Below are 27,916 nucleotides of genomic sequence, written 5' to 3'. Positions count from 1 at the left end.
CCTAAATATACATTGAAACCCGAAATCCAGGACTGCAATATTTGCTTCACAATTCATCGTGTTCAAATGGCCCCAATTTATCACACACGCTGGCATATTCTCGCATATTATTTGGGATAGTCACCTCCCACAACTCATCGCCCTGCAAAAATTTGTGTTGTTCCTTACACGCCGCGTCCGATGCCATGGGCAAGAGTATAGGCAGATGTTTGATCGAAGCCTTGAGGAAGTTTTTCTTAAAGCAGTTTCCAAAGTCGGACAGGGTGGTCGGGTCCGAGCAGATGTGTCGACCGTGTAGCATCGGCGCGCAACGCTCCTTGATGATGACCGCCACATCGTCACCCATTTTGAGCAAAGCATCCTCCTTATGAGGCACGTTCATGCGAGTCATCAGGCTGCGCACTGCCGGAACGAACGAGTTGTTGCGAGTCCAGAGGTCCCAGTGTGGGATGGTAGGCTGGCAACCACGCTCGCAGATTTCACTTTGGAATTTGTTGAATAGATGACCTGGTCGCCCAACCAGGGCAGAGACGACTTTGAAGCATGAGGGGCCGACGGCGGCGACGGGCGAAAAGAGGAGGCAGAGGAGGAATAGGAGGCGATGGAGTGGGAGGCGCATTGCATGAACAAGCGCAGACTACTGCTCAACTAGGACCTGGCGATGAGAGAGTGACCGAAGTAAGTATCAGGAAAATCGATTCGGGCGCAAAAATGAGGAAATGGAATGGTGAAAGAGCGAATCCCCGCGATAGTGGAGTGCGGAGAAGAGCCAGGGTCGAGAGACTCGGCTCGGGTTCCACCCAGAACTTATGTGATTTGGCCGGGTTTATGCACTGGAATCTACTGATGTTTAAGCTCTTGAATCAATTTCAAAATTCTTCTGTAGTTGTCCATAGGAGCAGTGGGTCATGCTGATTAGCCGCTTATCTTCGCTAACCATGACACAGCTGTATGTATATTGTTCAGGCGTCTGATACTTAAATAACTGATTATGTAGGCTAACCTCCAGCTGAATACACGTTCAGGTGCCTCTATGGGCATAATTATGCTGCACACCATCCTATTCCGCTGGATAGCTACTCTCAAGAATGCAAAGAACAATTCATTGCTGCTGTATACAATCACAAATTCGAATTTCTCGAACAATGCCTAGGCGATGTGAATGAGTTAACTATTGTGGTTGCTCACATAAGTGGAAATGCTTTGTCCGCCTTGAAGAGCTCTCGAATGCCCCCACTCCCAGACCACCAGATCAGCGCGAGACGGGGACCTTTCAACACTCAACCATGCGGTTTTCCTAAAACGAATGTTCCGCGCCCAGCGATTACCTCTAAAAACGCACGCTCATCGCGGGGATGAGTGCGCCGCAACCAAACTCCCAGAGCGACCGGGATGTACACGTCCATAAGAACCCGACCGTACCAGTGACACCCAGTCTACCCCATGCAGACCGAGACCCGAGCCCGAGCTCAGAGGGGGAGCGCCCTCCCTTACCTCCGCGACCGAAAACCCTCAGCCTGTTAAATAACGAGTCGACAAGCCGGACACCCTTACAAGCGGGGGCCACAACGGCCGTGTCGCGGGCGGAGGTCGACTCTCAGACACCGGATGGGACAGGCAGTGCATATTCATCGCTAGCCATTCGTGGTCTTGCACAAGGCTTGAAAGCCAAAGCAAGTCTCAGCCATCTGGCGAGCTCGCGAGGTAGCGAAGCGGGGGACACGGCGAGCATTCGGAGCTCCGTTCAGAACGGCGACGTGGGAGATGTCGAGGCTATATTCAAGGATTTTGTCACTTCCGGCCCGGGGGTTCACTCGGGCGCGGGGAGCTTACTTCATTTCCCGGAGTTCCCGGCCGAAGACTTGGACGATGATGGGTTTTTAGCTGAATTCGAGCTGGTCGGGGAGATTGATGAAGATGCCGGGAATGAGGGTATGGTTTCAACGTTGTCTCGAACAATCTGTGGTGTACGGTCGATACTGATTCATAACAGATCTACTCCTCCAGCGCTTCAAGGCCAAGCAAAAACACTATATGATTCTCTCCGCGGCTGGCAAGCCTATTTGGACACGTCACGGCGATGGGGGGTTGATATCTAGCTACGTCGGGGTTATCCAGACCATCATCTCATTTTATGAAGAGGATGATGATCGTTTACGAGCCTTCACCGCTGGAGACGTCAAATTTGTGATTGTGACCCATGGGCCCTTGCATCTGGTTGCAATCAGTCGGATGATGGAGAGTGAACACCAACTTGCACTTCAATTGGAAGCGTTGTACATGCAAATCTTATCGACATTGACGCTGCCATCCCTCAACCATCTGTTTTCCGTTCGACCATCTACAGATCTGAAACGACCACTGCAAGGATCAGAGAATCTCCTCTCTTCGCTGGCTGATAGTTTCACCCGTGGGTCACCTTCCACTTTGCTGTCGGCATTGGAATGCCTCAGGATTCGCAAGCAGCACCGCCAATCTATCAACAATGCCCTGCTGAAGACCAAAGTTAACAATCTGCTTTATGGACTGGTAGTCGCTGGTGGACGGCTGGTCAGCGTTGTGAGGCCGAAGAAGCATTCCCTACACCCAGGAGATCTCCAACTTTTATTTAACATGGTCTTCGAAGCGGATGGAGTCAAGGCTGGGGGTGGAGAAAGCTGGATTCCCATCTGCCTTCCTGGCTTCAACAGCAGCGGCTATCTCTATATGTACGTCAGCTTCCTCGATCTCAGGGATGATGTCAACGAAAATGAAGACATCTCAAAAGATGAGTCCGTCGCCATTGTCCTTATTAGCCCGGACAAAGAGAGCTTTTTTGAAATGCAAGGGATGCGCAACGCCTTTGTCGAACAATTGGAGAAGAATGGTAGCCTCAAAGTAATCAGAGCGGCAATTGACCAAGGTCGACCCGCCACGACCGATATCGTGCCTGGTGCCGTTCTTCATCACTTCTTATACAAATCGAGGGCTAATGTGCAGTTCACAATGTCCTCTTTCTCTCCGACATTTTCTTCCGTCTCTCGTCGTCGAAGGTCAGTACCAAAGCTCATACGCATTCCCTGTCTATCCCTCTGTTCTCACAGATCCTAACATTTCGGCAGACTGATGTCGATATACAATAATCTCCACTCGAGTATTCATGCGAAAAACACCCACGTGAAGGTGCATCATTGCGTGTCTCGCTCAGCGAGCTCATTCGGTTGGGTGACCCCGTTGTTCGAACTCTATTGCGTCGCTGAACCCAACGCGAACCGAAATGCCTTGGTACAGTGCGCCACTAAGATCGCCCAGTGGGTACAGCAAGAGGAGGAACGGCTGTTCATTATTGGTGGAGCAGTAAGCCCAACATCCCGTTCACTTATTATTTCACTAGACGCTAACAGGGTGTATAGGTTTTCTAAAGCCACAATTGCTATCACCTTGTGGAATGAAGATCAACAACGCATCATGACCTGTATATATTGATCCCACTGCATATAAACCCCAGAGCATCAGTGATAGAATCTCATTTCTACATGTTTAAAAATGTATGTCGCTAGCCTGTGTTGGTATCATCCTAAGGATCTCAGGACACAATGCGTAGGCGCTCATTGAAATGTTCATGACAATCAGTCGATGGTATCATCCCGCAGGGCGAAGAGCTGGCGCATAACCTCTCCGGACTTGCTTCGCAGCGCATCATGATACATGGTGTTGGTGATAAACTGCTTAATACCCTTGATCTTGGCAGCAGTCTGGGAAGCAAGATCATAGTGCACGTACATATCATCAATGTATGTAGCAGCGTAGACCGGGACTTCATTGTTTGCCAGAGTTTCCTCATTGTAAAGGGCAGGCCAGTCCTCTGTCTGAGCCAGGATCTCCGCAGCCTCTCGGACTTTGTTAAGTTCCGAGTACGAGTCGAGCATATTTGGGAAGACCTAAGGGTAATTGAAAATATTAGACTTGTTTCGTTTCGCCCGGCCCATGCATGTTCCTGTGATTTCTTACCATTTCTCCAGTAAAGTAAATCTCTGGCTGAGAGCCATCGGTTTTGAATCGAACGTCTTGCTTTATTTTTCTGTCGGCAGACCATCGGGATGATCGTCTGTTCTGCGTTAGCAACTTCGTTTTAGGACAATCGAATCACAATGATTTGGGCTTACTCTTGGCAGTAAATCGCCTCATGCATGATGGCGTAGATGATGTTGTTGTCCATGCCACCATTGCTATCGATTATGGATAAAGTTGGTTGCGTGAAAGAATCGAACATCTCCAGGTCATTGCAAGCCCGAAGAACGACATCTAGAGGATAGTGAGAACAACACCCTTGACATATCAGAGAGAAGAAAAGGAAATGATCATCTACCATGAACGTTATCGATACCACCTGAAGAATGTTAGAATAGGTGCATGATTTTCCTGGCGAGGCTTTCTCTTACCGTGGAAACCGAACAGAAGGCCAAGTTGTTGGAATCGAGCCGGTGTGAGCCGTCCTGAAGGCAAGGCGATCTCGTTGGCTGTCAAGTATTTCATGATGGTCTTGACTCGCTCTACGTCTTCGGGGTACTTGGTGTAGTAGGCTTTGTTTCTCTCAAGGACCTTCTCTATACAACTTTTAGCAGATGACCTGGGTGAGTGGGTCGAACGGCATACCGTAAGTCCGAGCGTAAACTGGATCCGGGTCATTAACCATCGGAGGCAAACCAGCGCAGATAAAAGCTTCCTTCAGGGATTCTGGGCTCCATGAGGTAGCGAAATGTTAGCTAACAAGGCAACACTGGCGAAATGGAAGCGATGCGGACGTACTATTTGCAAAGATAAGTGGTAGCGCAGAAACCACCGAAGCTCTGCCCCATGATACTCCATTTCCGTTGGCCCTCTGGGTAGTCTTTGGTCAAGTACTGACGAATGACCTCGCAGTCATTGACAATGTTGTCTGCGCGGAAAAGTTTAAGATACTCAGCCTGTTGGATAGCATTGCCTTGGCGCGCGAGAGTTCCCGCTGTAATTGTTTGGCTGAGACCAGTGCCACGCTGATCCATGAACATTATCTGGGATCAATGTCAGTCGCAGTTGTCCCAATCTTGATGCCAGTTGATGAGATTTCTCGATCCCTGGCTACATACATGATACCCCTTACTGAGCACTGGCTCAACCCAACTGTAATTTTGAGGGGGGCCACACCCAAAGCCTGGTCCACCTTGGAGGTAGAGAAGCCACGGGATAGGAGCCTTGCTCTCTTCTTTGGGCTGCTGCTCAACGGGACTGTCCAGACGTGAGACACTTCGAGCAAAAAGCCTCATCATACCCCCGCCATCTTTAGGCAGCTTGGTGTAGTCGACTGGAACATCGAAAAGCCATTCTGTCACCTGCATCTTGCCTGTTTGTCTTGTTAGCATTTACGCTTTCCCGAGGGCGGGAAGAATTGCTGCCAAGAGATCGTACCAGGAACATTGTGAAGTCGTTTATCAATGAGTTTGGCCGCCATTGCTGTTACGTGGTTGTTGATGGAAGAATTGAGGTGGAGCGGAAGGGTAAGCGCGGAGACGTCTCCCACGTTCCTGATCCAATCCCGCGCCCGCCCACTTAGCTTATCCACGCGGCGAATGAGAACCTACAACCTTGAGGTATTAACCCATTATCCGGCTGGACTACGCTAGACATATTCTGGGAGGTCCAGCCGCAGGCTTGATCCTGACAGTGTCATTGCAGATCCCGAGCCTCTGGAAGATCCCGATCGCAACTATAAATGAACTGCGACTCTTATTCTCAAAGTCAGACAAACACAATGCAAGATCAATTCCTCCAACATCTATGGCGCGCTGCCCAAGGGAAATGGGAGTCTGGTGTCCTCCCTAGCGCGGAGAGTCTATCCCGTGCCCGATCATCGCTTCCCACTACACTCCCCGATACCGGCTCCAGTCTGGAATCTGTCCAACGCCATCTGCTGGAGGATATTGTGCCCGCATTTAACGGTGGCAGTCTCAGTGCCAACTATTATGGCTTCATTACCGGTGGAGTGACACCGGCTGCACTTTTCGCAGACAACGTCGTGTCGGCCTACGATCAGAATGTCCAGGTACACCTTGCAAATCACTCCATCGTTACCGATGTCGAGTATCATGCGCTTGGCCTCCTTGCCGACCTGTTCAGTTTACCCCGCGCTCAATGGCATAACGGCACGTTTACCACCGGTGCCACCGCGAGCAATATCCTTGGTCTAGCTTGCGGGCGGGAATTCGTCCTCCAAAAGGCTGCAGAGAGAAAGGGAAGCCAACTGACCAGTGTCGGTGAACATGGTTTATTCGAGGTGCTCCAGGCGCTTAATCTTTCTGGAGTCCAAGTCCTTTCAACCCTACCTCACTCTTCTTTGGTCAAGGCTGCCAGTGTTTTGGGAATTGGTCGTGCCAATGTTCGAAATATCTGCTGCGCCGAGAACCCGCTGCGATTCGACATGGCGCAGCTCGAGAGGGAGCTGGCCAGAACAGACAAGGTCAGCATTGTAGCCATCTCGTGTGGAGAGGTCAATACTGGCCGGTTTGCGACATCTGGGATGGAACAACTAGGACAAATCCGCCAATTGTGTGACAATTATGGAGCATGGCTGCATGCCGACGGCGCCTTTGGCATATTCGCCCGGGTTTTAGGGGACAGCGAGGAGTTTGCAACAATTAAAAAGGGCTGCGATGGGATTGAGCTGATGGATTCCATCACCGGAGATGGTCACAAATTACTAAACGTGCCTTATGACTGTGGTTTCTTCTTTTCCCGCCATCCAGACTTGGCCGCTCACGTCTTCCAGAATGCTAATGCCGCATACCTGAGTGCGGGTGCAGCAGATGGTCCTTCCATTCCCTCGCCTCTGAACATTGGGCTTGAGAATTCTCGTCGATTCCGGGCGTTGCCAGTGTATGCTTCTCTGTTGTCTTACGGGAGAGAGGGATACCGGGAGATGCTCGAGCGTCAGATTCACCTTGCGCGTGCTATCTACGCGTGGATCTTCGACCATCCGGCATATGTACCCTTGCCGGGGGCTCTTTCGAAGGCGGAGCTTGTGGACCAGACATTCATGAGCGTTTTGTTTTGTGCCAAGGACGATTCTTTGAATCAGCAGCTGACAGCAAAAATCAACAAAACTTCACGGATGTTTGTCTCGGGAAGCAGCTGGCAGGGCAAAACTGCTACTCGAATCGCTATTTCCAACTGGCGGGTTGATGTCGAGCGAGATGTGACATTAATAACCGATGTTTTGACTCAAGTGGCCCTGTAAAGATCCGACAAGATCCAATTGGCCTTATGTCTATAGTTAATCCCCAATTCACAAGTAATTCGTTCAACTCGGCTGCACTAGCAGTGAAATGGTAATCCGCAGTGAAATGGTGATCCGCTGTGAAATGGTGATTCGAAAGGTTCGCCGATCGAGGAAATAGTGAGGGGCAATTCAAATATCTAACGTAGTGACCATAGAGGTGTTAGAAGTGTATAGTCTTGAATTGATATAGAAATGTCCCGCGCCAGCACGTGACGGTCAACACCATACGTTTCATCATCTCACTGATTCTCACGAGCCATCTTCGTACATTTTTACATCCGCGTGGACTCACCACAACAATTGAACCCGAGATTACACTCTTGTTCGAATTTCAATAAACCCGCTTATCCAGCTTAATCTTGCCTCCATCTTGTAGTGAATACAGTGTGAAGACTGTTCAGACCATGAATTTCCATCACCCCGCGGCACGCGTTGACTCGATGCCCGCAGATGCATTCTACATACCGGATTTCATTTCGGAAGACGAGGAGACCAAGTTACTCCAAAAGGTATCGATTCCTCCTAGAGCCTGTAGCCCAACCGTATTTGACTCTGAACCTACGAACCTATTATGATTACCGTCAAGGTTACTTGATTCTTTCCATGTACATCGAATCTTGACACCGTCAACAGGTCCAATCAGCTCCCCTCCCACGCTGGACTCATCTCTCTCATCGTCGACTCCAAACGTGGCCATCGACACTCACCAAATCCGACACTCTGCTCTTATCACCGCTACCACCATGGTTAACAGATCCCATCATCCACCGCTTTAATGAACTCAACATCTTTGCCGATGCTCCACATGGCGCACCGAATCATGTCCTGGTAAATGAATACCAGTCAGGCCAGGGCATCATGCCCCATGAGGACGGCTCAGCATACTACCCCCTGGTAGCTACTGTAAGCCTGGGCGCACCTATCGTGCTTAACTTATATGAGAAGAACGGCAATTGCAATGGAAAGGAGAGCCACATGTCTATGAATATACCACCTCATGGCAAACCGCGTTTTCGTATCCTACAGGAACGACGGAGTCTGTTAGTTATGAGACAGCACATATACACAGATTTCCTACATGGCATTGCGGAGACAGCTATTGACGAGGATTTGGGTCCACACTCTATCTGTAATTGGGATTCTTTGCGAGAGAAGGATTCATATAGTGCTGGGTGGTACTCACGGGAGACGAGGACGAGTCTGACATATCGGGATGTACTCAAGGTTGCCAAGATTGGAGATACTTTGAAGTTTTTAGGTGGGCCAAGCTGAGTACTATTTTTTGCGGATATACTGGTGTCTGATTGGTACATATCATACGTTACAATACCCTTAGAACCAACTAAAGATTCTGATCTGCCTCCTATTTCCAGGCATTCCTTATTTGAGCGGCGCTTTCAAGTCCCAAGGTCCGCGGTCGCTAACAGTATCTGTATCACTCCTGCTCCTTTTTCTCTGCCCGAGATGACCCATTCTTTTTCTTTTTATTAGAACTCTCTGATTGCTTTGCAGTGCGTTTCTTGCTCGTAGGAGAGCTAGACTCCTTCGATGCGCCATTCTTCTCGTCATTCGCTTTATTCTGCATTCTGCCAGACCGACGTGTTTGTTGCTTCTGAGTCTGATGTTGTTTCTCCTCTCCATTGGCCTTTGAGGCGTCGTTGGAAGAGTCGACTGAATCACGACTGGCCTTTTTCCTAGCAGATTTGGCTTCGGTGGTATTGCCGACAAATTGCTTACCCTCCTTAGATTCCTGGACCTTTTTTTCGTCGGTCTCCTCCTTCTCGTCGTCGCTCATCTGTTCCCATGCTTGCTTGGGCAGATATCTCTTGCGCGTTCCATCGTCCTTCTTCGCGGTGCCGGATCCTTCCTTAGTTTGCCAGTCTTCTTCCGTCCACTGGTCCAAATGCTTCTGTGATTGACTTTGATCCTCTTTAGAGGTGTTGTAGCTCCCACCCCGTTTTTTATACTCCGCGGCCATCATTTGCGCCTGGTGAAATTAGTACTAGATACCATGGATATATAGATGAGTCTAGATCGTCAAAATACCTTCCGTGCAGACCATTGCCCAGGTTTTCCTCCCTTGTCGCCTTTGTGAATCTCTTCTTTAACTTCATCCCGGAGTTTCGGATCGGTGTACTTGTCCTTGGGTGCCATGATGAGGAAGGTGAAAATGCTTGTCAAATTGGCAATTTGGTCGCGATGAAATGTTTTCCACAGGCTATTGGGATCACTTATTCTGTTCAATTTAAGTTAACATTCTTGATGGATAGTCAATGACATCGCAATGGTGTCGTGGTGTGACATCATCACCCCTGTAATGTAGTGCATGCGTTCGCGAGCCGTGACAAAACCCAGTTTTATCCCCAGATCGGGACCCGATCCTTGGGACCAAGGTTTCAGCACTCTCTGTGGATTGTGTAGCAGTTTCTGTGGCTTGCACTGCTGCTCGTTGCACACTTTTCAAGATTGGACCAATCTACCCGGCATTTAGGCACAATAGCCTCATTGATCTGGAATAAAGCATATGTTTCAATTGAAGGTTGCTGTAAAATATACACATATATATCTGGTATCAAAAATTGCATATCTCATATCGGCACATCACACGGAATGTAGGTTTCTCTCTATGTTTTCTTGCTCGCGCGCTCTGCAGCGGCCTTCTCCGCCCGGATCTGGGCATCGCGTGTGGCCTTCAGCTTTTCAGTTTCCTTGCCACGAATAAATTCCTGCAGCCACAGAGGGAGGCCTCGCAGCAGGCGGGCGACTGTCTTGGAGGCGGGCAGGATCACCTGACCGCTGTTCTGGGTCAGGATCTGCTTGCAGATGGCGTCTGACACGGTCTTGACGGTCATAATGGGCTGGCCGAATTCCTTCTCGTAATCGGTCAGGAGCGTGATCATCGGGGTACGAACCCAGAAGGGGTGGATGATGCTATTGGTACATTAATTTCGTGGCTAGGGTGGGTTGGAGAGACGAGGGATGGCAACTTACCTTGTGCGCACCTTGGGTGCCTTATAGTACAGACGCAACTCCTGGCGTAAGGACTCGTGGAAGGCCAGGGCACTGGCTTTGGTACAGCAGTAATCGGCAATTTCGCCCAGCCCAACGAAACTGGCCATACTAGCCAGTGTTACGACGTGACCGTGGTTGGCACGGATCATGGCCGGGAGGAACTCGCGCACCATGAGGAAATGCGAGATCGTGTTGACCTCGAATGTGTTTCTGATTTGCTTCTCCGACTCCTCGAGGATAGTGCCATCGTGGCCAACGCCGGCGTTGTTGATCAGCACCGTTGGCTCCCCATGCTCGCTCCGGATGGCCTTGGCGACCTCTGCAATGTTCGCCGAATTGGTGATGTTGGCCCAGTAGAAGGATACGTTGGCCGGGAGCTTGAAGTTGGGCTCGTTGATATCTAGGATGATCACACGCACGCCTGTGTGCGCTAGGTCCTCCATGACCTGCTTGCCGATACCGCTGCATCCTCCGGTTAGGAGAATGAGCTCCCGGGAGGGGTCCCATGGGTCGCTTGAAACCCAGTTATTGGCGGTCCGTTGTGTCAGGAAGTTGTTGATTGAGCGCACAGCTCCGAGGGCCACCACTGCACCAGCAGCTTTCTGGGCGATCGGGTTCTGCAACAATTGTTGTGCAGGGACGGGTAATTGCATTAGGGCGGTTTGCACATATTGCTGGATCATGTCAAGGGCGGACGCCATGGTGGTAGGAGGCGAAAGACTCAGGCAATGGAAAATAAAAAAGGGTGAAGGGCCCCGGTGATGCGATGTGGGGAGTCTTTTATTTCACGATGATCGTCGCCAGGGTACGGCGATCAACTTGGACCCAAGCTCACAATTACCGAGGCCCATTGGAACCAATGAAAAGGTGGATCGTCGAGGTTTAAACCGAACAGGAAAGCAATGCGAATGAGGTCCACAATCAGCATGAACTAGACCACATGCATCGGGATGTGGGGCATTCGAGTCTTCACATGCGCTACAGCGCATATAACGTTTCCCCGCATCCAATGATTCTTTTCTCGATTGTTCCTTCTTCCATGAACCGTCCGCAACGTAAATAGAACTATCAGATGCTATGTCACCGAGGCTACGGACGATTGTCACATCCGATGATCTCACTAGCTACTTGTGCAATTCACGGCTCCTCGGACTTTCTTGTTATGACTCGTATTCTCTTGCGATGATTTCCAAATGTAGGGTCTTATAGATCACGGACATCAAATCAGATACTCTATTCTTGCCCAGGTCTTTGTCTATTGGCACAAAGGCATATGTTCGAAGAACCGAGGTCGTTTCCCCTGAGATTTCATCATTAGAGCGCCGATCACCTAGTGGGGTTAGGGTATATTACCCCGTGGTTGGGGCAAAAATGGGTCAATCCCAAATCTGGGCGATTTCTTTCCCTTTTGCTTTTTTGCATCTCTGCTTCTCGGCGAATTCTATCTTGAATAGGAAAATATCGGTAACACTGAGTATACTCAGGCATCTCGGGCGATCAAGTCATGGCTGGCCAGAGCTTCCCGGCCCTAGTGGTCGGAACCCTCGTCGAAACCTATCTCTTGCAGCGCACCATCTTTACAGAGGAGACCTTCCGCGCAATCTGCTTGGGGGCTCTAGGGGTTAACCTAGCCCTTCTGGGTATGTGGAATGTCGTGGTCTGGCCTTTCTTCTTGAACCCGCTACGACATCTCCCAACCATTCCGGTGTGTATCACAGGTCCATCAAGGCAACGGCAATGCTAACCCACGTAGGGGCTGATGAGCAATTTGACTATCCTCTTTGACTCGCCCCGAGGCCGCACCCCGCTACACTGGATGAAAACAGTTCCCAATGATGGTCTTATCCATATGCGGGATCTCATCAGCCATAGTTACCTGGTCGCCACCAACCACCAGGCATTGCTGGATATCATGAGCACGAATACCTATGATTTCGAAAAGCCCAGGCGTATGCGCATCTTTTTGGCTCGAATCCTCGGGTTCGGGATGATTTTGTCAGAGGGTGCCGCGCATAAGAAACAGCGCAAGGCGCTGACACCGGCCTTTAATATCAAGAATATCCGATCCATGTACTCACTGATGTGGGACAAAACCAACCAGATGCTGGAGGAGATGGAGAAGGAAATCAAGTTGAACCCGATGGAAGGAACTGACCCCGCTGAAGAAATCGGCAAGGTCGAAATGGGTGTGTGGGGAAGGTGAGACACCATCAATCTGGAGCGCTTAGATGACAGCTAACAGCTTTCCAGTCGCTTTACTCTCGACATTATTGGGCCAGCAGCTATGGGACGTGATTTTCGCTCACTGCAGAACAGCGATAACAGGGTTGCTGAAAGTTTCCTAAACATCCTGGAGCCCACCCCCGAGAAGGTGGCCTTCCTGGCCATGAACTTCATGTTACCACAGTCGATTGCCCAGCGTATTCCCTGGAAGATGAACGATCTGATTACCAGTGAAACTAATTTCCTGAGGGATCTCTGTAATGATATCGTCCACGAGAAGCGCCAGATTCTGACGGAATCCAAAGCCTCCGCACAGGATCTGGAGGCCGATATTCTGGGAACCATGATTCTGGGGGGAGACTTTTCGGACAACGAGCTAGTCGACCAGATGTTGACTTTCTTAGCTGCTGGGGTAGGTCATTTTCCTTCAATGAACTTCTTTACCACTTCTAACTAGTCCTTAGCACGAAACAACAGCCGCTGCTCTTACGTGGGCCTGCTATCTCTTGACCCTGTACCCAGATGTTCAAGAGCGTCTCCGCGCTGAAATTCGAGAGCAAATCCCTTCCGCCAGCAGTCCTGTCACATATAGCGACCTGGAGTCCCTTCCTCTGCTTAACGGTGTGTGCCAAGAGGTCCTCCGTCTCTACCCAACAGTGCCTGCAACAATCCGTGAAGCCATTCGCGACACCGTAGTCGCTGGGAAGCATGTCCCCAAGGGAACTAGAATCATATTATGTCCTTACGCAATCAATCGCTGTCCCCTGTTCTGGGGCGAGAACGGCGAGGAATTCCTGCCGGAGCGCTGGATCGACACCGACAAGAACGGGAATCTCGTGCCCAACAACAATGGTGGTGCATCGACGAACTTTGCCCAGATTACTTTTCTTCATGGTCAGCGATCCTGTATTGGAAAGGACTTTGCACGAGCTGAACTGCGCTGTGGAGTTGCCGGTTTGGTGGGTCGTTTTGCATTTGAGATGCAGGACCCGAAGCAGGAAATCCACATTGCAGGTGCAGTAACTACAAAGCCGGTTGAAGGTATGCATCTTAAGATGCAACGTGTAAGTGGATGGTAAGGAGGGGTGGACTGTATCCGCGTATAATGAATTAATGCCCTGATGATTTCTTCCTTTGATGTACTTTTACAATTACGATCATTCTTTGTCTGTACAGTGACACATGCCTCCAGTATAAAGTTTTCCTTTCTTAATGTGTTTCCTGAGGTCGTATCTGACTCAATAAGCTCGTTGTAGCTTGACCGAAGTATTATTTTGGAAGAGGGTAACCCCATCGGTATCATCTATGGCTCTTGAACTCATTCCCGGAGATTACGCTAATCACAATAAAGCAGATGCTCCTGAAAGATCGATCAGAGAAGTGGTTCAAGGATGGCCTGTATAATGTGCGAGATGCAAATGTCAGCATCGTCACTTCAGATGGCTGTAGATGGCAGATTATAGATATAACCTCCCGCCATGGGCAGGGACTTGAGCGACATTCGGACTCGTCTTTGTGTTGGCACGCGAATTATGAGCGTGAGATGAAAGTTAATTACCGAGTATGAAGATCCTTCACATTTTCATTACTATATGGGCCCCTACGAACAATTATCGATTGGACTACCGTTATTCTGCATTATTCGAACCTTCCAAAACGTCGAATGTGACTGATTTCTCAGTATTGGTGCAGGTCTCCAGTTTGACTGTTCGGCCGCAAAGCCAAGTCAGGTACGCTTAGTCATCCTGTGTTCTCATGGCCACACGTGCCTCGGTCTAATCGGCATCCCCACGCTTCCTTCCCCCCGCGCATCTTCTTTGATTCACAACTATCTTGACGTATCATCTTGCATTCATCGTTGCTTGACACGTCTAGCGAGTGTCTTTCAACCCGTTTCCTACCAAAATTTTTCTCGAGTTTCCGACGTGCAGAAACGAACTCGCCATGGATTCGCTATGCGGTCCCTCCAATGCACTGCAGAACGCCCAGAAGCATACCTCCGTTGACCGGACCCTTCAGCAGGATCGATTGATATCTCGGCAGCCATCAGCACAGGTGAGTCGATTCCCTGGATCACAGATGCATTTTCTTATTAACATTTCTTACCTATAGGGATTTCGATCGCAAAGCCAGGAAGGCATCCTAGACCCCGAGTTTGCCTCATTTGAGGCCAACCATGGGGTGCCTGATTTGCCCGTCTTCGAGAGACCTGCTCATTTCGGAAGACCAGCCCAATTACCAGCTGTTGCTCATCAGAGCGCTGGTTGGGCTAATGACTTCCAAAACCTCCACATTTCCGGACCCGCGCCGCCACAGTTCTCACAGCAGGCACAAGGCACACCGGGAATTCAAGCGCAAGGAGGGTGGCACGAAGAATTCATGAGGCAACAACAAAGCCAGCAAGTGGCACCCTCAACTCATCTCGCGCAACACCGCCCGAGCACAAACCCTGCGTATCAATCCCCCTTCGCCGCAGGATATCCAATGTACAATCCTAGTACATACCAAGCCTCTCAGGAAGCTCAAGCTCAGAATAATGCGCCAACAGAAAGGTTTGACGAGTCTGCGTTTGAGGCCGCCTTCAATCAAGCCCAAGCGGATCTGGAACTTCAGGCTGCGGAGACTGCGCCAGCCGCACAACCGGACGTGCACGACGCGTCACCCATTGACCCTTTCGACACGGCCGAACAAGATATCCGAGTCGGATCTGATGATATTTCCCAGTCCGAAGAGCAGACTGAAGTTCGCGCCCAGGACGCAGATGCTCTCGCACGAGCAGCTGGACAAATCCTTACTAGTGTCAGTCATGACCAAAGCGAGAAGTTCCAACAAAGCAACTTTCTCGCTCTGATGCGCCGGATTCGGGATCGTGAGGTTGAGGTGAAAGGGGATGATTTTGCCGAAGTCAGTAGCGACCCGTGACCGATTTGACTCAAGTTGGACAGATACACCGGTATCGTCCTGCAAATCATGTATATATAGGGATCTGTCCTGACTCATCCATTTGCAGACAGTGCAGTCTCTTCATCCTGGTGGCCCTTACTATCCAAGCCAGTCTCCTCCTTTGCAAGACACGTCATCCGAAAGCATCGGTAAGGAGCCTCCCTTTTCTGTCGACAGGGCTTAGCTCCTCTAAAAAGAAGGGCAAAAAAAAAAAAACATATATACCTGCATAGCATCTGACCCAGGTGTTACGAGCAGGCGACATGGCAGATCCGTCCCCGGATGATCTTCCCCGGCTGGGCACCAATCCATACAGCCATACGGACAATAACACACTCTACGAGGGCTTACTTCACAGCCATGGACTCGTTGACCGTCGGCGCCTTACTTTTTGTCTCCGAAGTGAAGACGAAATATAGTCTTAAGTGATGGTTCGAAGGTTTTCCAGGGGAACAATGAGATACATGGTGCCTTAGGCTTGATGTGAAATTCACTTCACTTCAAGTCATTAGGCTTTGCTTCTGTGATTAGCGTTGCCTCAAATTCTGTTCACTAATACCCCACTGCAAGTGTTGGCTCTTCTTATGATTAGTCCCGCATAGCGTCGCGAAATCAATCTCTACAATTTCAAGATCGCTACAAAGATGAAACATACAAGGGTATCATTGGCTGCTAGCAGCCTTCAATAGATATATACAAATACACTGGGTCCGTACCCTGAATACTAAGCCTTTTCTCCGAGAATCAGCTCGCGGAGAATCATTTCGGCCTTGGGCGCTTCCACTCGACCCTTTTCGCCCATCCGCATCATCTGTCCCACAAACCAGCCCAACTTCCCTAGCTGTTTGCCACGGATTTGCTCAACCATCTTCGGGTTGAGGGCAATGGCGGACTCGGCTAATGAAATATATTCCTCACGCGACAAAGGCCGGAGAAGAAGGTTGTCTTCTTCCAACAGCTGTGGCACTGGCCGACGATCTCCGTCAAAGATAGAGGCAAGGACTTGCTTAGCCGTTGGCCCAGTAACAAGGCCTCGTTGAAGATGGTCGATTAGGTCCGCTAGTGACTGTGCCGGCACGATGTCCTCGTGCCAGGTTTGGTCTGCTTTGGTTAAAAGACCACCCAGCTCGTGAAGGACCCAATTGCCCGCCATTCGCGCGAGAACCGCCCGCGTGTGTTTGTCTAGACCCTCCTTTTGGAGAATGTCTACCACATCTTGATAATACTCGAGCCGAGCGCCATCATCTAGCTCGATTAGTGGTTTGGCATCTTCGATCGGGAGACCGTATTCCGGCCCGATAAGCTGCAAAAGTACTGTGTCGGGAGCCGAGGGAAGACTTTCTTGTAGGCAAGTAATTAGGTCTTCACCAATAACCAGCGGGGGAATATCCGGATCTGGCATGTAGCGATAATCGACGGCGCCTTCTTTGTCTCGAAGAAGATGGGTCTCGGTGCTACCAATCGTCCATCCACGTGTCTCCCCCAGTACTTTGCCGCCACTCTCCAGTACCGCGATCTGGCGGTTCTTCTCCGCGATAATAGCATCCTCCACTGCCTTGAAACTGCTAAGATTCTTGATCTCTGTGCGCTGGCCTAGCCCACCGAGTGCCTCGCTCCGTCGCCGGATCGAGACATTGATATCGGCACGTAAGCCACCCAATTCCATGCCGGTTGTCACAGCGCCGCATGCTTGTAAAATGGACTGTAATTTTCGGACGCAGGCCGCGGCTGTGGCGGGAGAGTGGATCTGGGGCAAGGTGATAATCTCGATGAGAGGATGCGACACGCGGTTAAAATCGAGAAGTTGCGTTGAAGTTGGCCCCGGATATTCCTGCGATTTGGCGGTATCCTGTTCTAGCTGGACCTGTTGGATATCTATGCGAACCCGGTCTCCATCCTCCGGTGCGATCCCGTCATAGTCGAATAGATCGATATAACCATTGCGCGCGAATGGTTCTGCGGGGTGTTAGCCAGGCTGGGTCTTGATTAGGTTGATTCAAGAGCTACACCAACCATAGTATTGTGTTATCTGGTAGCCGGAGGGCTGGTCTTGGTAGAAGTAATGTTTCCGGTCAAACCGGCTGACCGGTTGGATTTGGCAGTTCAAGGCGATTGCAGCGCGGAGGGCAGGAAGGAGAGTGGCAGCTTGGAATTTTGGTTGACTACCTGGGAATGCCAGATCAAATAATGCGACATTAGAGTTCGGGGTAGCACTCGTAGATGTGGCCGCTCCTGTTAAAGAAAATATCACGTGTTAGCGATGCCAGTAAAGACTTTCTGTAGACATACTGGAGAATAGCTTTGCAGCTGTGTCCAATTGGGCATGAATCTCCACGCCAACGGTGAGCTCCCATTCTTGCCTTGAGGCTGCCTCGTTTTGCTTGCGCTGTTTCTTCTGGGCCTTGAGGCTCTTAGCTTCCTGCTTGAGTTGTTTGCGGAGCGGGACGCGGTCTGTTTGGAGGTTGGAAACGGAGGAAAAATTCTTGCGAGGAATCAAAAATGGGCGTAAGGAACGAGGGGCCCTGCAGAGAGCGCGGACAGAGCCGCTGCTGAGCCATGACCGAAGCATGAAGACGAGCTGCAAAGAGGACAAGGTTGAGAGAGAAAGCGGAATCCGCGCGGGATGGAGCTAATCTGCCGATCGGTAGATAGTCGTTACTTACTGTAATTCCTCGGACCACAATCTACGAATGAAATTTCACATGAGCCTTAAAAATAAAAATAAGCCTAAAATCTGGAAAAGCTTCGGTATATACCCAGATAACCACGCAGGCACCAAGGTATACTGTGATTGGATATGGATTATCTTTGGGATAAAATGCCCTGTGTGATGAAACGCCTACCAGGTAACTGCACATTTGAGCACCGTCACCCTCAATTGATGTAATGAATATTGCCTAAGAGCAGCAGAAATAATAATACTTCATTTTCAATGAGATAGCTTTTTTGCAATAAAAAATCACAAAGTGTTAGAGTAGCGGGTTACAGGACGACACATACTAATAGAAGATCCTCTATATGGACAAGATTTCCTAATATTCCTAATATTCCTAATATTCCTAATATTCCTAATATTCCTAATATTCCTAATATTCCTAATATTCCTAATATTCCTAATATTCCTAATATTCCTAATATTCCAAATGTCCTTGAATGCCATTTGATCAATTGTTTTCCGCGATGTGAGAAGTCTTTCTCTAGCAAGGAAGGTCTAAGCCATAATGACTGTACGTGTACCAAGCTCATAGTAAGTATTGCAGTAGACAGGTCGGTCAAACACATCATGAACCTACAGCCTCAAATGATATGTGATCAAATCCAGTGAGCTGTTTGGCAAACGAGCAAATTCGCATCACAGTCATATGCCAGGTGGCTTTACTGGTCACATATTTATCTTTCCGCCGGATTGAGAGCCTTAGGGACATAAGGTTCCTCAAGGTAGTGAATCTCTTCCGGCGTCAGCTTAATTTGGACACTCGCAACAGCCTCGTCAATGCGATCCTTAGTGTTCAGCCCGACTATAGGGTACTCGCTGGGGTGACTCAGTGACCATGCGATTGCAACTTGTGCCATGCTGATTCCCTTCTTGCCAGCCAATTCTTCCACACGGTCAATGATAGCTTTGTCGGACTCCGTCTCGCGGTTACGAATGATAATACTTAGCCCAACATCGGTTTTTTCGCGCAAGGTAGAGCGAGAATCCCAAGGTCTAGCGAGAGCCCCACGTGCGACAGGAGACCAAGGGATAAGAGATACGCCGCTGTCGAGGCAGTAAGGGATCATTTCACGTTCCTCTTCACGGGCAATGAGATTGTGGTAGTTCTGCATGGAGATAAACTTGTGCCAGCCATTGCGAATGGCAATGTTTTGTAGGGTTTGGAATTCCCAAGCGGCCATCTACAAGATAGAAAGGTATTAGTGCTCGGTTGTCCAGATTGTCGAGGGTGAAGCATACCGAACTAGCGCCGATATATCGAACCTTGCCGCTCTCAACGACGTCATTTAGCGCCCTCATGATCTCCTCGCGTGGCACCTCACGATCGAGTCGGTGGATTTGAAGCACGTCAATATAGGTTCCCAGTCGCTCTACACTGGCATCAACGGCCTCCAAGATGTGTCTGCGAGAAAGACCCACACGGTTCAAATAATCACCCGCGTTCTGTCTCCCAGTCGTGAGAGGGGGTGGGAAGTTCCCTTGATCGTCCACACCGAAGTAACATTTGGTCATAATGACCACTCGGGAACGGGGGATGTTGTATTTCTTCAAAGCCTTGCCGACGATTTCTTCCGATTTGCCGTAGGAATACATATCGGCCTGGTTAAAATATGTCAGAACACGCGTGTTTACTCCCGCATTTCTCTTCTTACAGTATCCCAGGTCCTAATGCCTTTCTTGTAGGCGTGTTCAATAAGTGGAAGAGATTCTTCTTCATTCAGCACCCAGCCCTGCCATTCTGGAGCGCCAAATCCCATGAAACCCAGTATCACCTTTGAGACCTTGAGGCCCGAATCCCCCAGCCTGTGTCACATTTTCATCGCAGGTCAGAAATTGGATCTTTAAACAATCTTTGAAAGATAATTGGGTCAATGCTATCAAGGTGGATGCGGAGAGCCTTACCGTGCGTATTCCATTTGTCCGAAGATTGCAATACTGGTCAGTGAAGATTGTGGTAGACTTGGGTAGCTTCAAGGGTCATGAGAAAGGTAGACGAAGGAAATTTGCAATTTGAAGGTGAGGGTGAGAAACCCCCTTTATTCCCACAATAGTTTCACCTGGAGTTACCGATGGCATGCCCACCAGAGCCTGGACGGAGTTAATTGACGTAAGTCCGGACGATCGGTCATGCTGCATTATCTCTCGAACATCTGCACAGGTTCGACGAATGAGGAGTCTTGATCTACAATTAAGCTCATTATCAATCCTTTTCGTCACAGCAACACTGCCGATCACATGTTCCGCAACGGAGTTAACCCAAGGCAGCTCCAGATTATAGCGGAGTTAAAAGGTTAACGAATCTGCGATCTGTTCCCCTAAGATTTGTATTATCTCTAGTAGTAAAACTATGATGATCCCAAAAAGTAATATAGGCAACTAGATAGGCAAATGATGCAATATTGTCTTTTCTATGTCATAAGTTTTCGTGGATGATATTAGCGTCATAGTACTGAACAGCGGACTTCTTAGTAATGCGTGTTATCCTATAATGCGCCATTCTCACTCTTCCTCTTTTTTGTTTGAAATGAGCTATACAATACGAAATTTGATGAGTTTTGCTTCTGTCTTTCTTGGGCGTTATATCGATATGCGGAATAGGAGCGACAGCGCTTGAATGTATAGGCTACTGGTGGGCGGTTCATTCCACAGAGCATTTCATGTCACTGGGATGGGGGTTAGAGGGGCGGACTTGCGCGATTATCAGGGGAAATTCAGCGCAGTTTCCAATGGTCTGTAATGACTCAACATGTGATAGCTATACTCCGTAGAATGGTGCATTTTGTGGACAGTACCTATATCCAGGATGAAATCACATTAACGAAGTAAAGTATTCAAAAGTAGGGTCTTTACTGGTACAAGGCATATATATGATTTTTTTTTGTATGGGATGAAATGTCTCGTTCATAATGAAAATGAGTATATGTGAATCAATTATTATAGCTAGATCTTTAAGCATTTGAAACCCCATAATTAATCACCCCGAGCTAGGGAAGAATAAGGTAAGCTTTATCCATCTTGTCGGGATAATAAGACTATTCTTCTTGTCAGACGCCTGCTTAGGCTAAAGAGCTCTAGCCCTTAGACTGGCATTGGTAAAGTATCGATCTTGAGACATGAGATTTAGATGCCTAAATAGGAAATCGAGAATACACCTCAACGCCACTGGGGCAGCTGCAGGGTCTTGGTGATGATCTGGCTTTGAGATAAATAGCCGGAAAATTCCTCAAAATATATATCATCAATCACTACTCTACAAATTAATCATATCCAAGGACCTAATCGACCGATCAATTCAATTTCTCATCGATATGCAGTTCATCAACATCATCATCTCTCTAGCTGCCCTCGGCGCTGTTGCCAATGCTCAGTTTGAGAAGCGCTCCTGTGTCGGTAGTAAGTTCAAATAGGGAGCCAAATGGTATATAATAGCAACTTTAGCTGATTATGTTCTCTCTAGACTACGACGTTGCCTGCATTTCTGGTGGCGACCCTTGCTGCGATGGCTGGCAATGTGTTGGCGCCACCGAGTGGAATGCCGGTGTTTGCATCCCCAACTACTAAGGATCGGATTGAGGGCCTCGAAGCCCGCTCCGAAGAATGGCTTCATTTCAGCATTTGTCCCTAGTTTACTGCGAGTGTCTTGAGCAAGTTACGGTATCATTTGTTTTCCGTATATATTGATTGCATATAGCTCGAGTCGAGTGGGACCCGTGATCGTTAATTGATCAAAATCAATATCTCTTTAAATCGAGCTCAGCTTTGTAGTAGAATGAAAAGAGTAACAGTAGCAGAAGATTCTATACTTGGAATAATGTGGCTTATGGTCCTTCAAGCCCCACTAGAAGTTGCCTCTTTAGGTAGGCATAGTCAGCCCCACATCTCCACATGGAGAAGCTCTTATAATTTATCTGCACCTCAATCTATTAGATTAATTTTACTCAAAGGAACAATCTACTTCATTCAAGATGGTTCAAAAATCAGAAACCGTTCGTCCGGCATTTGCAGGCCGCGAGCGCCCTTTGCTTTCCTATGGGATTGATTTTCCCGCCGCTGCAGCCCGCCATGTTCCGGAGACATTTAAAGCCTCTCGGGTGTATGTGATCTGTTCGGGATCACTGTCGCGTAACACTGATGCGCTCGACCGTCTGAAAGATGCATTGGGCTCTGAAAATGTCGTGGGGTGCCGAGTAGGAATGCAGAGCCACACACTGTGGTCGGAGGTGCTTGAAATTGTCGACGATGCACGAAATGTGCATGCGGATCTGCTCCTTACACTTGGAGCTGGCAGTCTGACTGATGGCGCAAAGATTATTGCTCTAGTATGTGCATGTCAGAGGTTTTTCACAGTCTACATTGATGTACTGACAAATCACAGGCTCTGGCAAACCAAGTGCATACCGCTGAGGAACTCGAAACCTTGGCTGAAGGCCCCAATAAGCGTAATCAGATAAATGCCCCCACGATCCCTATCATCTCGATCCCGACATCGCTCTCAGCTGGGGAGTACTCTAACTTCGCCGGTGGCACGGATGACCGATCGCGCCGCAAGTTTAGCTTTCAGGCACCTCTACGCGGTCCGCAGCTCGTCATTCTGGATCCAAAGTTGGCGCAAAAAACGCCCGATTCGATATGGCTCAGCACAGGAGTCCGTGCTGTCGATCATTGTGTCGAGACACTCTGCGCAATTGTCGGTGTAACGCCGGAATCAGATGAGTTGGCTCAAAAGGCACTGGGCTTGCTGGTTCCAGGTTTACTGCAGTGCAAACAAAACCGCGCAAATGATGATGCCCACCTCCAGTGTCAACTTGGTTCGGTAGACGCAATGGCAGCGTGCACAAGTGGTTCGGTAGAACTTGGAGCTAGTCATGGTATTGGTCACCAGGTAAGCCAAATTCCCATTCTTTGTTCCCCCGATTGATGAGAATCCCGAGTTGATTGTTTGCATTAGCTCGGTCCATTAGGTGTTGGTCATGGCGAGACTAGCTGCATCCTTCTACCTGCCGTGTGCAAATTCAACGCTACACATAATGCCAATCGAGAACGCCAAGCGAGCGTGCGTGAATTTTTAATCCGCGATCCTGTTGTTCTGGAGGTGCTTCAAACTCGCTCAGTTGGTGGTGTAGAAAAGCTGGACTTGGGGGATATCCTGGATGCTATCTTTCGTGAACTAGGAATGCCGCGGTCCCTGAGCGAGGTGCGAGTTGGCCGAGATAAACTTGACGGACTGGCGGCGCACAGTTTACACGATCGGTGGTGTCAATCAAACCCAGTGCCTCTGAAGGAAAAGTCACAGGTGCTGGAAATCCTCGAGATGGTTGTCTAAGGTGACCAAATTCTATGATAAGAAATCAATTACGAGACTGGTGGCTGTTGTCAGCAAACACTGCACACCTGCATGTTTCTTGCTATATATTATGATCTGCACATTGCGCTTTGTAGAGTGAAACCTTTGACTTCATAGGATGTCGACCCGACTGTCTTGGTCTATTCTCCCAAAAAGTTGAGCGAAGAGCTTGTAGACAAAATCTGATGGGAGACGGAAGAAGAACCCCAATGATTCACAAGCGACGTATATCCAAATATGTACTCAATAAGGTTGACATTAAATAGAGTTGTCTCTGGACTGGTCACGTGCCATCGAGCTGTTCAGCGGAATTCATCCACGATGAGCTCCCGCCTGACGCGATGTATTCCTCTTCATAACTCAATTCTCATCTCGTCACAATGCCCGATTCACGAGATGGTCACCGTGAGCGCAGGCGCACACCCTCCCGTTCCCCAGATCGAAGCCCCGACCGACGACGAGACGATCGAAACAAAGAGCCAAGGAACTCGCGCCGACGAGATGATGACCGCGAAAGCTCTCGTAGACAAAGCCCGCGCCGAAGGTCATCTCGGAGCAAATCAAGGGATAGAAGGACCCGCGATGACCGCGACCGACGACACCGAGATCGTAGAGAACGATCTACAAGCTCCGCAGACGAGCGCCGCCGAAAACGCAGCCACCGAAGCCACCGACACCGTGACGATCGTGATCGAGATGGAGAAAGGTCTTCCAGAAGACATCGCAGCCCCCACCCCCGGTCGCGTTCCCCACGAGTATCACGCAGCCCACAGCGGGCATTACAACGCAGCGGCCCTCTACCATCACAATCCGATGCATTCACAGGCGAGACAGTACAATCCGGCGACGCTCCGCCACCGGAGAAGCAAAAGCCAAATTACAAGAACAGTGGCCGCCTTGCAGCCGAAACCAATACAGTGCAAATTGAAGGCGGCGAGGGAATTGTGTTGAAGTACCACGAACCCCCAGAGGCTCGCAAGCCACCAGCCAAGGAACCCTGGCGGCTTTATGTCTTTAAGGGAGATGATATGGTGGAGATGGTTGAGCTGAACGAGCGGAGTTGCTGGTTGATTGGCCGCGAAAGAGCAGTGGTCGACTTCCCTTTGGACCACCCCAGCTGCTCAAAACAGCACGCTGCACTCCAATTCCGATATGTCGAGAAGCGAAACGAATATGGCGATCGCATCGGCAAGGTCAAACCGTATCTGCTTGACCTCGAAAGTTCCAATGGGTCTACTGTGAATAAGGAACCCATTCCCGCTGGCCGTTATGTCGAAGTGATGGACAAAGACGTACTGGGATTCGGCACAAGCACTCGCGAGTATGTGCTCATGTTGGCGAAATGATCCATCTCGAGGCATATATTCGAAAAAGAATAAATGAAAATAAAGCCTGCAGAACCACAATCCTCTTCACCGGGTGGTTGCAGAGCCATTGAGATTCCCAATGCTCTAGATGTAAAACTTGTGCCTAGATATCCTTCGTAATGCCATGTATTATTGCATAATTAACTAAATTAATAATACCTACGCTGATTCAAAGATCATAAATATTAGTATCGCTGTAGATCTTATTAGTCCAAAATCCATGCAAAGCCATTTTGACAACTCACAAAGGCCGAGCGAGGCTCTTTCGTCCCTTGGCTTTATTATTAACCCAAACACTGATACTCTTTGCGGCAACTGGAAAGATCCCATATCCACGATGGTCGATGATGACCGTCTCGATGCACCAGTCTAATATATCCGTCCATTCTTCTCCCATGTGCTTGGCGCCGACATACATGCGCTTATAGGTAGCGACAGTGTTGCTAACGATGCAAGCGAGGCCCCATGGGTGGTGGACAGTGCCGTAGCGCACAAAGCCTTTCAATGATCAGCACAGTGATTTTCTATCATGGAACAAAACTGACCTATGCAATGTCGCTTGTCGAAGTAGTCCCGTTGTTCTCCGTAGGCGTAAAGCTTGCGAGCTTGCATCAGGATCGGGAGCTTGCCCGAGCAAGCGGGTTGAGCAAGAGATGCCGGACCACCTCGAAGGCCGTACAAGTCCCCATAGAACACGCATGGCTGGCCTTGACTGCGAAGCAGAATCAACCCGTAGGCAATTGGCTTAAAAAATGGTATGATGATTGTCTGTCCAGTCTCGTTAGTGATTGTCAACAGGGCCACGGGGAGTACCACTTGGATTTTACCTCTAAAGATTGGCCAGGTTGCTTTATGAATGTTAAAATCTGAACTTGATCTATCGAAAGGCTTCGACGACAACTGAATTGAACGTACCGTGTCATGGTTTCCCACGAATGTCTGCCACTGTTTAGTATGAGTTGATGATATGGGGGTATGGTGCCTTACTACTGCATGCTTTGGGCTTTGCTCCACTAATGTACCTTTGAACATTTTCCGCAGATCGGCTCCCTCGGTCTGCGAAGTGACTGCAAAACGGCCCAGCAGAGGTACATCAAATAAGGAGATTTCATAGTTCATAACTTTGAGGTATCTCAGAAGCAGGTTTACTTCCCCCCTCCAGTATTCCCCAACAAGGAAGTAGTTAGTACCAACCGTGCATCTTAGATGATTGACAAAGTCTCTCTGAAATGCGACAGAGTAATGTTTAGCAGCATCGATTCGCATTCCGCTGATTGGTAGCTCAGTTCCAATCCATTCCGACCATTGAAAGATATCGGCTCGGACTTCCGGGTTGGTGTGATCCAGATTGGCAAACATCAGATAGTCGTAGTTACCGTGCTCATCACTCACATCCTTGGCCCAGTCCTTCCCAGTCCCTGCAATCTTATAGATTGCATTTTCCTTCCGTGTTTCGTCCCAATCGACACCATTAAAATGCTGATAACGATATTTCATAGAGCTATACTTCCCTTTGCGACCGGCAAAGTCGAATCGGACCCAACCCGATATATTCTCGGGTGGTGAAATCGCATAATTCCGATCTGATCAATAATTAGCGGGGTACGTCATCTCCAATCGAGAGCCATACCTTCCGGGTCTACTTTCGTCGCTTGAAAGGTTTCGGTCATGTCTGCTCCAGCTTTATGGTTCAGGATTGTGTCCCAACAAATTCTAACCCCGACATCTTGTGCCGTCTGCATCATTTCTGATAGATCCTCTTTGGGGCCCCAACGCGTTGCTCGCGATCCTTTTTGATGGAATTCTCCCAAGTCCCACAGGTCGTATAGATCGTAGCCAATCCCTGATGCGTCCATTCCCTTGCAGCCTGGAGGTATCCACAGATTGTCTACCCCAATATCACGGAGGCCGGGCATTGCCTTTTGAAGACGTTTCCAATGGAGTTGATCAGCCGGGACATGCCATTCAAAGCCTTGCATCATCAGAGAATTGGAAGGAGCAATCCACGTGGGCGTCTTTTCCGATTCATTAATCTCTAGAGGTATTTCGTCAGCCCTCAACTTCGGCAAGTCAATGCATTCTAGAGTTGCGTGAAATGTTCAAACCTTCAATCTCTTTCCACCTATTCGCCCTGCGTCTCATCTTCAAACAACAACTGAGAACAGATAACATCTGACCCGTGGCCACGTCTATTGACGATCGAAACAATTCGGCCCCTTACGTCGTCAGTGGTCCTTAGCGACAAACCAGAAAACCCGCAAAGTATTCTTGAACGATCGATATATCAAATGCGAGATCAACGCGAAGAGCAGGGCCGGGCAGAACTCAAAGTAACACTTGCAACCCCTGCTGTGCGATTATACTTTGACGTATACTCGTGGATTAGTACCTTCCCAACAATTGGCCACCATGGTCTCAACTGCCAAATTACAACTTAGATTTCACCAAAGCTTGGTTTCATTGGCTCCATCAGCACAATTTAACCGTCATGCACGGCGTGTCGCCACTTCCAGGATTATTGTTCTAGTCAAATCGATACAAAAGGAAAGTGCAAGGACAGACCAGATAGGCAGCAAACCGACATTCCGTCAATGCTTTGAAACATTGTCACTAAAAATGGTTCCAAGTCACTAGAGCCCTGGAGATATCAGAGGCGCCATTCAGGTGCTTGCGGTAAGCGCATTGGGATCCCGCGATCCGAAGCCGTCACCTGGCCAATCAGAGAACTTCTGCATAGACTGGTAGGACCGGTAATTTGTTGGAACGGGGCGTCATGTTTTAAAGAGCTGATAAGGGACCTGCTGCAGAGTGATACGACTTGTCAAAGTAATGCGAATTCTTGGCTCCGTTGCGATCAAAACCGGCGGTCTGTATCTGTACATCATGAGCAATGTCGGGAGATGTGAGACCTAGCATTCAATGAGGCCTTTCACTCGCTGACATCGATACACTTAAGTATTAGAACGAGCTTTGCTGCGATCGAGGAGCCAGTGAAGCCCTTATCAGCGCATTTGCTC

The 27,916-nt window shown here is 49.1% G+C and overlaps 15 protein-coding genes across 15 annotated transcripts; 8 read left to right on the top strand and 7 right to left on the bottom strand.

The window, feature by feature from the left end:
- Window positions 1–46: 46 nt before the first annotated feature.
- N7484_000858 (uncharacterized protein) lies at window positions 47–619 on the bottom strand (the record flags this gene model as incomplete). Its single annotated transcript, XM_057111278.1, has 1 exon — window positions 47–619. The coding sequence occupies one exon, from the start codon at window positions 617–619 to the stop codon at window positions 47–49; it is 573 nt and encodes a 190-aa protein (XP_056976015.1).
- Window positions 620–1,355: 736 nt separating this feature from the next.
- Window positions 1,356–3,401, top strand: N7484_000857 (guanine nucleotide exchange factor MON1; the record flags this gene model as incomplete). Its single annotated transcript, XM_057111277.1, has 4 exons — window positions 1,356–1,932; window positions 1,994–3,032; window positions 3,102–3,336; window positions 3,393–3,401. 4 exons carry the CDS (start codon window positions 1,356–1,358, stop codon window positions 3,399–3,401), a joined length of 1,860 nt encoding a protein of 619 aa, XP_056976014.1.
- Window positions 3,402–3,608: 207 nt separating this feature from the next.
- Window positions 3,609–5,470, bottom strand: N7484_000856 (proline iminopeptidase; the record flags this gene model as incomplete). Its single annotated transcript, XM_057111276.1, has 9 exons — window positions 3,609–3,920; window positions 3,991–4,087; window positions 4,146–4,284; window positions 4,349–4,369; window positions 4,422–4,586; window positions 4,636–4,721; window positions 4,789–5,033; window positions 5,109–5,362; window positions 5,428–5,470. The coding sequence occupies 9 exons, from the start codon at window positions 5,468–5,470 to the stop codon at window positions 3,609–3,611; spliced, it is 1,362 nt and encodes a 453-aa protein (XP_056976013.1).
- A 300-nt stretch (window positions 5,471–5,770) lies between these two features.
- N7484_000855 (pyridoxal phosphate-dependent decarboxylase family protein) lies at window positions 5,771–7,252 on the top strand (the record flags this gene model as incomplete). The annotated part of the gene is made up of 1 exon (XM_057111275.1): window positions 5,771–7,252. The coding sequence occupies one exon, from the start codon at window positions 5,771–5,773 to the stop codon at window positions 7,250–7,252; it is 1,482 nt and encodes a 493-aa protein (XP_056976012.1).
- A 446-nt stretch (window positions 7,253–7,698) lies between these two features.
- Window positions 7,699–8,566, top strand: N7484_000854 (uncharacterized protein; the record flags this gene model as incomplete). Its single annotated transcript, XM_057111274.1, has 2 exons — window positions 7,699–7,803; window positions 7,928–8,566. 2 exons carry the CDS (start codon window positions 7,699–7,701, stop codon window positions 8,564–8,566), a joined length of 744 nt encoding a protein of 247 aa, XP_056976011.1.
- Window positions 8,567–8,729: 163 nt separating this feature from the next.
- Window positions 8,730–9,448, bottom strand: N7484_000853 (uncharacterized protein; the record flags this gene model as incomplete). The annotated part of the gene is made up of 2 exons (XM_057111273.1): window positions 8,730–9,281; window positions 9,341–9,448. The coding sequence occupies 2 exons, from the start codon at window positions 9,446–9,448 to the stop codon at window positions 8,730–8,732; spliced, it is 660 nt and encodes a 219-aa protein (XP_056976010.1).
- Window positions 9,449–9,918: 470 nt separating this feature from the next.
- Window positions 9,919–11,007, bottom strand: N7484_000852 (uncharacterized protein; the record flags this gene model as incomplete). Its single annotated transcript, XM_057111272.1, has 2 exons — window positions 9,919–10,225; window positions 10,286–11,007. The coding sequence occupies 2 exons, from the start codon at window positions 11,005–11,007 to the stop codon at window positions 9,919–9,921; spliced, it is 1,029 nt and encodes a 342-aa protein (XP_056976009.1).
- A 785-nt stretch (window positions 11,008–11,792) lies between these two features.
- Window positions 11,793–13,608, top strand: N7484_000851 (cytochrome P450; the record flags this gene model as incomplete). The annotated part of the gene is made up of 4 exons (XM_057111271.1): window positions 11,793–12,011; window positions 12,060–12,505; window positions 12,557–12,941; window positions 12,994–13,608. Coding segments are annotated over 4 exons (1,665 nt in total), but the record flags the coding sequence as incomplete, so codon positions are not given.
- Window positions 13,609–14,473: 865 nt separating this feature from the next.
- On the top strand, window positions 14,474–15,451 carry pex20 (the record flags this gene model as incomplete). Its single annotated transcript, XM_057111270.1, has 2 exons — window positions 14,474–14,584; window positions 14,642–15,451. 2 exons carry the CDS (start codon window positions 14,474–14,476, stop codon window positions 15,449–15,451), a joined length of 921 nt encoding a protein of 306 aa, XP_056976007.1.
- A 745-nt stretch (window positions 15,452–16,196) lies between these two features.
- On the bottom strand, window positions 16,197–18,041 carry N7484_000849 (glutamyl-tRNA(Gln) amidotransferase subunit PET112; the record flags this gene model as incomplete). The annotated part of the gene is made up of 3 exons (XM_057111269.1): window positions 16,197–17,428; window positions 17,486–17,704; window positions 17,762–18,041. The coding sequence occupies 3 exons, from the start codon at window positions 18,039–18,041 to the stop codon at window positions 16,197–16,199; spliced, it is 1,731 nt and encodes a 576-aa protein (XP_056976006.1).
- An 821-nt stretch (window positions 18,042–18,862) lies between these two features.
- N7484_000848 (aldo/keto reductase) lies at window positions 18,863–19,945 on the bottom strand (the record flags this gene model as incomplete). Its single annotated transcript, XM_057111268.1, has 3 exons — window positions 18,863–19,369; window positions 19,428–19,787; window positions 19,841–19,945. 3 exons carry the CDS (start codon window positions 19,943–19,945, stop codon window positions 18,863–18,865), a joined length of 972 nt encoding a protein of 323 aa, XP_056976005.1.
- Window positions 19,946–21,496: 1,551 nt separating this feature from the next.
- N7484_000847 (uncharacterized protein) lies at window positions 21,497–21,749 on the top strand (the record flags this gene model as incomplete). The annotated part of the gene is made up of 2 exons (XM_057111267.1): window positions 21,497–21,581; window positions 21,646–21,749. The coding sequence occupies 2 exons, from the start codon at window positions 21,497–21,499 to the stop codon at window positions 21,747–21,749; spliced, it is 189 nt and encodes a 62-aa protein (XP_056976004.1).
- Window positions 21,750–22,132: 383 nt separating this feature from the next.
- On the top strand, window positions 22,133–23,511 carry N7484_000846 (iron-containing alcohol dehydrogenase; the record flags this gene model as incomplete). Its single annotated transcript, XM_057111266.1, has 3 exons — window positions 22,133–22,507; window positions 22,564–23,070; window positions 23,137–23,511. Coding segments are annotated over 3 exons (1,257 nt in total), but the record flags the coding sequence as incomplete, so codon positions are not given.
- A 401-nt stretch (window positions 23,512–23,912) lies between these two features.
- Window positions 23,913–24,878, top strand: N7484_000845 (putative FHA domain protein SNIP1; the record flags this gene model as incomplete). The annotated part of the gene is made up of 1 exon (XM_057111265.1): window positions 23,913–24,878. The coding sequence occupies one exon, from the start codon at window positions 23,913–23,915 to the stop codon at window positions 24,876–24,878; it is 966 nt and encodes a 321-aa protein (XP_056976002.1).
- Window positions 24,879–25,068: 190 nt separating this feature from the next.
- Window positions 25,069–26,977, bottom strand: N7484_000844 (alpha-amylase; the record flags this gene model as incomplete). Its single annotated transcript, XM_057111264.1, has 7 exons — window positions 25,069–25,093; window positions 25,145–25,397; window positions 25,445–25,667; window positions 25,727–25,747; window positions 25,815–25,838; window positions 25,887–26,482; window positions 26,530–26,977. Coding segments are annotated over 7 exons (1,590 nt in total), but the record flags the coding sequence as incomplete, so codon positions are not given.
- Window positions 26,978–27,916: the final 939 nt, after the last annotated feature.

This window comes from Penicillium longicatenatum (genome assembly GCF_028827895.1).
Source record: "Penicillium longicatenatum strain IBT 33135 chromosome Unknown contig_1_segment0_segment0, whole genome shotgun sequence".
Classification (NCBI taxonomy): Eukaryota; Fungi; Ascomycota; class Eurotiomycetes; order Eurotiales; family Aspergillaceae; genus Penicillium; species Penicillium longicatenatum.
This window is presented reverse-complemented; position numbering and strand designations above follow the sequence as displayed.